Source organism: Cyprinodon tularosa, unplaced genomic scaffold, assembly GCF_016077235.1.
Source record: "Cyprinodon tularosa strain WSP-4 unplaced genomic scaffold, ASM1607723v1 ctg37, whole genome shotgun sequence".
NCBI classification, from domain to species: Eukaryota; Metazoa; Chordata; class Actinopteri; order Cyprinodontiformes; family Cyprinodontidae; genus Cyprinodon; species Cyprinodon tularosa.
In genome coordinates this window covers 2676073-2686358 of record NW_024039085.1, presented here as the reverse complement: position 1 = coordinate 2686358, position 10286 = coordinate 2676073, and the positions used below count along the sequence as shown (strand labels likewise).

General features: G+C 37.1%; 1 protein-coding gene across 2 annotated transcripts in view; it reads left to right on the top strand.

Annotated features, from left to right (window-relative positions):
• The first annotated feature begins 240 nt into the window (after positions 1-240).
• The window catches only part of col21a1 (collagen, type XXI, alpha 1), a 29744-nt gene continuing 19698 nt past the window's right edge, over positions 241-10286 (top strand). Inside the window, exons 1-6 of one of the 2 annotated variants that reach the window (XM_038296268.1) lie at positions 241-424; positions 5537-5666; positions 5791-6351; positions 6431-6596; positions 6678-6906; positions 9869-10042. In XM_038296268.1, coding sequence (XP_038152196.1) covers positions 5567-5666; positions 5791-6351; positions 6431-6596; positions 6678-6906; positions 9869-10042 — 1230 coding nt within the window. In that variant the 5' untranslated portion in view covers positions 241-424; positions 5537-5566. The remainder of the gene's footprint in view (positions 425-5536; positions 5667-5790; positions 6352-6430; positions 6597-6677; positions 6907-9868; positions 10043-10286) is intronic. The other variant, XM_038296269.1, reaches the window with a different exon arrangement.

The window sequence follows — 10286 nt, the reverse complement described above, 5'->3', positions numbered from 1 at the left end:
GACTGCTGAGCTGATATTTCACCTCCTTAAAAAAATTGTGCGATTATGTTAACCCACTATTTAAACTATAACATTTTGGAGGAAGACTGCATTCATTGCTATTATTTTCCTTTTAGTTTGACCAAAATGGACTTTCTTCTTCACTGTTTTCATGCTCCCCTTATCAGCCTCTCTTTCCGCCCACGGTAATTATGTGTGGCTGTGGGCCAGTAAAAGTCAGGAGCAAAAGGGGGGTCCGAGGGTGGATAGGAAGACAGACAGAAACAGAGACAGAGAGAACGTCTACAAAGGGCAGGCTCTCATTCAGCTGGGAAACATGTGCACTTCTTTCCAAGTCCAGTTTCTGTAAACCCAAGGCTGCGAGCAGTATCGATCTCAATGAGAGAATTACCAGGATTATAGCTAAAGGTTTGGACGATTAATGGTAATGTTTAACCTTCTTTGTGCAGTCTTTTCTATTTCATTACTTTAGAAAGACTCCTTTGAAATATTAGCACTGCTTTTATTACATTTTGTGCATTAAAATTGAAGAAAACGCCATTCCATGCATGTACATTTGTGTTGATTTTGGCTGATGTATTTGTTTTTTTTCATAGATGTATACCCAGCACTGAAAAGATGCACTGAGACTTTTTTTTTAGATTCTGCAAAGCTATTGCAACACTCCCAGGAGACATACAGAATATATTCTGTATGTTTTCTCTCATTCCATCACCATGGAATGAGTTGAATCAGCTGCATATTTTTCATCGTTGCTGAATTTCTTGGAATTGCTTAATTTATTTTTTGCAAAAAAATAAATAAAAAATGCTGATTATTGCAACACGTCATTGCATGACTAGTATCAGTTTGTTTGTTTTCATACAAGAAATCTGTGTGTGCAAGACTAACATTTTATACAACAGAAAACATGGAATTGTAAATATGTTTGAGAAAAAGAAGCCAAGAACTCGACAAGATATTCTTTCACATGGCACTGTTCGGATATGTTGAACATATCTGGCAGTATTAAATCCCCCTTGGTCTTGGCCAGGACTCCTCATGCTGAACAGCAGTTGTTGCTTCTGGAATGAAACATCTTCCTTTTGCCAAGTTTACTGCAGATATGTGTTACTTTAGCAGTCCAAACAAAGTTCAAATCCTCAGTTGCATAACAGGAAAATCAGTTTCGATACTTGGCACTTTCCTTTTACAAAGGTTGTATTAAAGTTACTGTGTCAAGTGGAACTACATTTCATGTCTGCTGCAGTCAGTGGGATAATTTGGTCTCACCCATAATAAAAAGATTAACATTTATACGAAAAAGTATTTTTTTCTGATGTTACCTGAATTACATCCTTAGCTAAAACAAAACTGCTACCACAGAAAACAATAATCATTAAAGTTTTGTGTCACACATACGCCTGAATGTACAATAAGTTGCTGTTTAATTCAGCAGTTGTTGCATTTACTGAAAGCTGGTGCAATAGATTTTCTAAGGTTAAAATCTGCATTATAAATTTGTCTGCCAATTATAGGGAGAGCCTTGCGCATGGTTTAACTGTAAGCCTTAAAATTCTGCACCTGCAGTGTTGCATTTTTTATTATCACTATTGGATGGAATATGATACCCTTTACCATGGCTACATATGTTTGGTCACTGTCAGCAGTAGGAATCTTACATTAAATTAATTCCATCTGGCTTAAGCAGAAGCGCTTGGTTTGGGGAAAGTCAGTTGTGGAGAAACTCATCCCAGCAACTGGAGGATGCCAGTGAGGGGGTTTTCCAACAGCCTCCTCCAGTCTCCTGTGGGGAAAAGAAATTCAGGGGAAAACGACTTACACAACTACAGCAGCTGACCACCCCCTCAAACTGTGTTGCTTCCATACTTGGTTTACATGGTGGAAAAATGCTGTCATGTTGAAGAATAACTCCAGTTTGGCTGGACTTACAGGATTTTGGGAGGCCAAGGGTTGTGTCCTGGTCACTGTTGGCTGGAGACATACGTGTGCCATCATCTAAAGCAGTGATAAAGGGGATGCTGACTTTCCCAAGTAACATTCATTACTCTGCGTTCTATGCTGTGTGGTGTATCTGGTCCTCATTTACAAATGCTTTCTTTCAGGGACGTCAGCAGTTTCACAAACTGGAAACTAGTATAAAATATACTGCCAAACAAAGAACTTTTAGAATAATTGCTTTCAGCTGACATGACTCTCTACAGTACTTTCCATTATTATTACACATGTTCTTTGCAACATATCTAGTGATAACAGTGTATTCAGTAATCATATACATAAAATGTTTTATTTTTAATATGCTGTCCACACTGCTTTGTGCCATGTGTAATGTTTTACTTGAAAGTCATTTATTTTTATTTTAACATCAAGTGATTTGAGGCAAGTCATGAGTCAGACTTATAAAATATTGGGGCCAACTCTGGTAGTAAAATTATTTACTTAGGTGTCTGCCTGAATTTTAAGACGACCCTTTGGGTCTGACCCTAATATTTTACGAAGTCCTAAGCAAAACACACATTTTCAGGTTGATCTGTAATTATGACAAATTATCCAATAACTCTTTAATGGTTGGCAATGTTGATGATTTTAAATTATTTGTTTAATACAGTTTGTATGGTTACCTGTTGATTTTTCTATCCATTGTCTTAACATACTTAGTATGTCCTGAATTCAGAGACTTTCTGTAGCCAGAGGTCACTCTTTACCTGAATACCTTTTATTTCAAAGTATGTTAATAAGATCTAAAAATGAAGAAATGGATTAAAGGGGTTTACTCTCTGACTCATGGATTTGGCAGGAGCATTATTATTTACAGACATAATTATTTTTCACATAAAATCAACCTCAATAATTTGGTTGCAAGATTGCGGGATGGTAAAACTAGACTCATTACTCACTGACTTTTATGATTTCTGTTCTAAATGAAATTCCAAAGTTGACAGTGGCATAAGTAGGAGCATAACCTTATTCTGCCCCTATATAATAAGTTTTTGACTTAAGGATGAAGCCAGGCCACTCAAAGAACTTAGCAATATGCATAGGGTTTATATGGATGGGTGAAACAACATCAAACATTACAATTTTTTTCTCTTGTGAGTCTTCAGTGCAAGCCATTAATTTACTTCAAAGAATATATGATCGAAATGATGAAAAACAGTGCGGAATTATAAGCAGAAAATGTTTCAAAGCCAACATTTCGAAACTGATGTCTTAATAGAAAAATGAAAACCTTACTGCAAACTGCAATTGATAACTATTCAATTCCTAAGGCCAGATCCAACAAGTAAAGTGTAGGGGTGACGTTTTCTTATAGCAATGTATTGCATCTGGGCAAAAGAAATACAGTGATTTCAGGAAACAGCTGATACTCTTGAATGAGATTATGAGCTGTTAGTTTGAATGCAGGCAGTGCCATATGAGTTTGTGGTAAATTATGCTAGAGGCATGCTGAACAGAGCCTGGGAAGATACGGTTTAGTGTGAATGTAATAGATCCTGAAGAAATGTGAGAACATAGAGGATAAAAGCTACTAAGGTTTCTGAAAAGTCATAATAAAGCTGTGAGAACAGTGAGATAGAGACTTAATCTCAACAACTAAAGACTGACTAAATATTTCGAGGACACTTGAGATGAGATTATCTAATACATTTTCAGTGGCGTTGGATGGAGGAGTTTGCCCTGTAATCGAAGGGTTGACGGTTCAAGCCCCGACTTGTGTCCTTAGGCAAGACACTTCACCTGCATTGTCTACTGATGGTGGTCAGAGGGCCCGGTGGCGCCAGTGTACGGCAGCCTCGCTTCTGTCAGTGAGCCCCAGGGCAGCTGTGGCTACAATGTAGCTTGCCACCATCAGTGTGTGAATGTGTGTGTGAATGGGTGAATGAATGTAGTGTAAAGCGCTTTGGTCAAGTCTCCTAACTTGAATAAAGGTGCTATATAAGTACATGCCATTTAAGGATGGAACAGAACATAGAATATGGCACACGGAAAAAATATCCTTTACAACAAGGTTTGGGATTATGTGAAGGACAGTGTTTGACTTTTTTTATTGCTCTAAATGCCTATGTGTCATCCTTTGGCCTGGCTGTTTGTATTGTCTGCTCCTGCATCACTAACTAATCAGGACCATGGACTAGACCTTTCCCAATTACTCAATCAGGAAAATCCTCTGCTCCTGTTAATCTGCCCTCCTATCCTGGTCTTCTACTGTCAGCTGGTGGCTTGCTCTGCACTCTGTTGCCCTTTCTGGGCAATTCCTTGACTGTTGTTTAGACTTTGACCTGGCCTTTTCTTTTGGATTTACTTGCCCATGGCTTGCTGCCTGCCTGTCGTCTACCCAAGCCTGTCTCAGGGAACCATGTTTGGCTTATAGGATTCTCCTCGATATGTTAAGCCAACTCTTCACTACTAAGCTCCTCTTTCTTGTCTGCAACTTAAGTTCCTTTAATGTATTTCCTAAACACACCACCATGCCTGGCTTGAAATGTGGTTCTTACACCATGAGTATGAATAAACAATTACATATAAAACTTTTTGTTGTTAAACTGATTTAACAGGAGTTTCAGTATTAGAATTATGATTGAACCAAAAAGAAACACAAGAGAAGATGTTTTTGCAGTGTTTTTACTAAGCTCTATATGCAAGGCAGTGATAATGGATTTTAATATGACTTGTTATAGCGAGGCTTTTACAGGCACCTTTATTCTATGTTTTGATACGAATTCTAAATTATTCAGCTTGCAGCATATTTCAGTAAGGTTCTAGAAATTCATGATGGGAGAACTCACTGAAAAAAGCTGTTCTCCCCCTTCATTGAATGAGACCCGTTCTTTGTTAAATGTATTTAGTGCTTTAAATGCAGCCAATTTGTTCTGTGTGATTTTCATATTATCAAATTATACAGACCAAAATATATCTCAGAATACATTCAGGATCGTACAGGATGCTTTGGCTATCTGCTCATGGTGCTCATAGAGAAATCTTTACTTTGTCAGCACAGCATGCTTGTTCTGCAATCCCATAATACCCCTTACGGTTTATATTGCTTTTGGGTTTTATGCAGCCTCCTGAGGTGCATAATGGTATAGCATTGTTTTCCGCTCACTTGTAAATGTTAGTACATTCTAGCTGATCAGAAGGTGTTGTGTACATGTTTAGAGGAAGGAACTAAAGTTAAGATAAAAAACCCAGATTAGATTTGGAGAATAACGTCCCCAAACTATACTACACTTTTGGAAACTGTGAGCATCACAACTGCTGGTTAAAAATTGGCCAATCGTTGTAAACAGATGACTGACATGTATCACAAATTGAGTCTCTAATTGTTTTTTATACTGGTCATTCACAAATGCAATGATCTGGAAGTTTGGGCGGATCCCTAGAATGGGATCAAGTTGTCCCTGATACTACCCACTTAAAAGTGACATGTCTAATGTCTTTCCTTTCAAACTCATAATCCTTTCAAACTCAAACTAATCTAGTATATGTCAAGTCATACATTTCTTAAAAATAAGTCTTGATTTTTTTATTCCTGTAGGTTCCCTGTTGAAAAAATCAAGACAGCTGTATGATGGTTTACAAAGTATCTTCCATGAACTGGATCCTAAGTTGCCTGAGCTTTGTGCTTCTATCTTTGATCAGTGCAGCTCAAAATGAAGACTTAAGAAGTAAGTGAACTTCTACTTTATTTCTGTTGCATCAAGATATACTTAGCCATGTCCCTTAAATAAGGTAAGTAGACATTTTGATGCCACATGTTTTTATTTTGTCCTGTTCTCCTTCTTTTGTTAGGCTGCCGGACCGCACCATCTGATCTAGTCTTCATTTTAGATGGCTCATGGAGCGTTGTAGATATCAACTTTGAAATTGTAAAGGGATGGCTTGTCAACATAACAACCAGCTTCAACATTGGACAGAAGTTTACTCAGGTTGGTGTGGTCCAGTATAGTGATGACCCAGTTTTAGAAATACCTCTGGGGAAGTTCTCCTCAAAGAAAGACCTCATCAGAGCGATGGAGAATATAGAGTACATGGGAGGAAACACAAGGACAGGGACAGCCATCAAGTTTGCAACTGATAAGTTGTTTGGACTTTCTGAACGGGGTCCAGCAGGAATTTCGAGAATTGCTGTTGTCCTCACAGATGGGAAATCTCAAGATGAGGTCCTGAAAGCAGCTGAGGCAGCAAGAAAAAAAGGGGTGATTCTCTTTGCAATTGGAGTTGGACCCGAGACAGAGCAGGATGAGTTGAGGGACATTGCAAACAAACCTTCTTCAACGTATGTGTTCTCTGTTGAGGACTATAAAGCAATTTCCAGGATTATACAGGTCATACGCCAGAAACTATGTGAAGGTAAGAAGCTCCTGGTTAGCTGATTCCAATCCATTTTCACATTAGTTCTTTATCATTTAATAGGTTTTTCTTGTTACAGAAACTGTTTGTCCAGCAAAAATTCCAACAGATTCACGGGATGAGAAGGGCTTTGATATTCTCTTAAATTTAAATTTGGCTAAAAAAGCAAAAAAGACACAAGGATCTCTTTTTGTTAATAAGGCATATGAAGTCACATCTGCTGTTGACTTGAGTGAGGCTACAAGGTAATCACAGTAACACTCTAAGTCCCTTTTCCAACTTTGGTAAATTTAACAATAAACTTCATTCTCTTTCTGGTTACACAGGAGCCTTTTTCCTGATGGTCTCCCCCCATCATATGTGTTTGTGGCTACATTGAGGTATAAAGGATCTGTAGTCACAGAGAAGTGGGACCTGTGGAGAATACAGACCCTTGACGGAGAGCCTCAGATGGCAGTCACTCTTGATGGTTTAGATAATACTGTCATGTTCACGACAACCAGCAATGCACCAAGCGGAATTCAAACTGTTAAATTTTCACAGCAGACAGCAAGGGTAAGCTTCCTCTGAAATGTGTTTTTTGGTTAGATTTAAATGCATGAGAAAGTCTAAAATGATAAAAGCTGTTTACTCCATGTGTCTTTAGGAACTCCTTGTTGTCAGAGAATATATGCTTACTCATTAGTGTTGGCTCTTGTCATGATTCTGTACTTTTTGGTTCTGTTTAAGTTTTCCTTTGGAGTTTTCAGTTACACTTTTATTCATGTGTTTCTGTGTTTTCTAGGTCATTTTTTTCCTTTCTATTTTGTGTTCTTCTAGTTGATTTCTGGTTGTATTTGAGGTCTTATTTATTTCTGGTTTACTCTCTGTTGCCCCCTTGTGTCAGTCTCCTTCTCCTAGCTCCCTTCTAGTTCCTTCTGTCCACACCTGCTTCCAGTTAGTTGATTTCTCAATTTTTTTTGCTCTGTTTAGCATTTATTCTCCTCCTCTAGAGTTACTCAGGCCTGGATTCTTTTCATTCCCTCCTTAACCCACTTTGGCCCACTTTGTTCTGGTTCCTTGATCAGTTATTTTTGGATTTATGCTTCTGTTGCCACTACTCCTTATTAAATTAAATGCAATAAACCGCCTCAGCTTCTGTCACTGCAGTTGGGTGTTCTAAAAACCTCTGCACAACCTGACAGCTCTGTTTCACATTAAAAATGTTATTTAAATAAAGCATGTCTTTAGGTTTTTTTTACTTGACAAGCATTACAGTGGATGTGTAAAATAGAATAATGTTATTTTTACACTAGAAGAATGAGTATAATCAAGTCAATCCAATCAGATAGACAGAGTTAAATTCAGTTTTTATAGTTTAAAAAAAAACTAAGATTCGACACAGTTTAGTTACAGTATGTTCAGTTATTAACACCAAATAGTATAATGCTATTTTTGTAAGGAAGCCAAGATATATACCTTGGGTCACTGCGAACTCACCTTTACAAGGGTTAATTAACCCTAAATCACCCCTATATTGGTGGACCTTTCATTAAACTAAAGTCAAGAGATGCCATAAATGCATGTTTAAAAGTACCCTATGATTCCAATCATCGAGCCTTTAATTATTATGTCTACAGGTAGTTGTTTCACAAGTTTTCTGATCCTGAAGAGCAACTTCAGACTCATGAAACAATCAAACAATCAGAGAGCAGATGCAGTTTACATGCTCTTCATTTGTTGCTCCAATAGTTTTAAAGTATAAATTGCTGCTCCACTTAATTATTCTCCATAGGTACGATCATGGTAGAGAAAAGTCTGGAAAGAGCAGTAAATGCTTCTCTTGATAACTGCAGATGTCACTAGATACAGTATTTTGTGCTGACAGACAACACATACAAAGCTAAAGTTGCTGTGATAAAAAATGTGTTTATTCTGCTTTTGTATAGTTGACATTGATGAAGAGCACTTAAAAGGGTCGCTTATCTATGTGTTGTGTTCCTCTCTCTGCCAAGATATTTTATATATACTGTATAGTACATCGTAGGAAGCTTTAAGAACAAAAAACGATTTCTTTTGTTCACATTCATGCAATGACTTTACTTTGCGTAAAGTAAAAAGTTACTCCATTGTTTTTTGTTTTTGCTAATTTCTTAGAAATTTTCTTGGCTGTGCAGTTCCAGTTGACACATAATACAATTCATGGTTACTATAGTGTATGTTACACTTTATTGACCTAAAGCTGTAGAAAAGATAAAAACATAGGTAGAGGAAATAATTTGCATTTTACACATTTTACACATGTTGATTGTGTGTGGCTTTAGTGATGCTGTAGCTGGCCACAAAATCAACAACTTGCCATCACAAAACAGCGAAGTCTCCAAATAAAATCCTCTTGGTCTGTTAGTTTTTTGTGGCCTTGGGTCTGAATGCAAAGTAAACCAACTTTTGTGGCAATGTATCTAAAATCTCTACACTCTGAGACTCTTTAAGAGCTTGGCTTGAAGACCTCCTTTCTATGAGTGCATGTATTACATTCATAAAAGTAACTATCACATTTGTAATGCTGTATGCAAGTGTTGACATTTTAATCTGTTTTTATTCACTGGAAGTTCCATTATCTTATGGACCTGTTTGACCCCATACAGACTTGATAAAGTCTCACACCTTTTTTTTATTATAACCCATGCTTTTTAAGGATTTAAAGAATTTAAACCTTAACAAAGTGTAAGTGATAACTATATTCTAGATAACATCAGACCTGTATTTCTATATTAACAAAGTGATGTTATAAAGGAGCCTCGTGAAATGGTGGAATTCATTTGTATGGGCATAATCTACATTATATACTTTTTGACAGTATATAATGTATATATATATATATATATATATATATTTATATATATATATATATATATATATATATATATTAGGTCTTTCTTTTTGAACGGAGTTTGTAGTTCTCTATGTAGTATAAATCCTTACACAGTCCAAAAACTATATATTGTCCTTAGGTGTGACTGTGTGCGAATGGTTGTATGTCTGTGCTTTGCCCTAAAACAGACTGGCATGGCTATATATATGCAGGGAGTGGTGACTAAGTGTTTAGGACAAAGGGCTTGGAATCCTGAGGTTCTGAGTTAGAGCCCAACTACCACAGACTGCCACTCTGGGTCCCCGCGCAAAGATCCTTAACCCCACACTGCTCCTCGGGCACCCCAAGATGGTTAGGGTAAGGCTGTGTGTACAGAGAGAGGGAGGGATGTTATTTACTGGTTTCACTTTCTCTTGAAGCTCTCTAAATGATTGATTTATCCAAATATATGGGAATTTGTAATATAAGTAATACCATTTTTAACCTAATCTGTTTAATTCTGCCTTTAAAGACGTCATATAGCAACGAAACTCAGCTTGCCATGAGTACCTTGGTTTCTCAGTAGCATTAGATCAATGTGTGCTGCTTTTATTTATCTATCTATCAGGTTGTCACAACCAGCCGGTAAACTAACTGCTGTCTGTTTGTTTTGTCTGATAAAAGATGCTGTTTGATGAAAAATGGCACCAGCTGCGGCTACTGGTAACTGAAGAGGATGTAACTCTTTATGTTGACAACATGGAAATTGAAACACAACCACTTGAGCCCTCTGTTGGGATTTTCATCAATGGAAAAACCCAAGTTGGAAAATATGTAAATAAGGAAGCAACTGTACCGGTAAGGGTATCCTCATCACTTTTAAATTGATTACTTTTTGTTACTGATTGCTAATCTAATGTTTTGTCTGCAACCTCTTTGTACTGAATGAGCTGTTTCATTAATATCATTTAACAATATATATCCCAAAAATGTTTTTTGACTGTTTACAGAGCAGCACACAGCAATTTGCTTAGTTGCAGTAAGTGTATATTTACTGCATCACAGGAGTAAACTGTTTAAGATTGACCTAATTCTGACACTT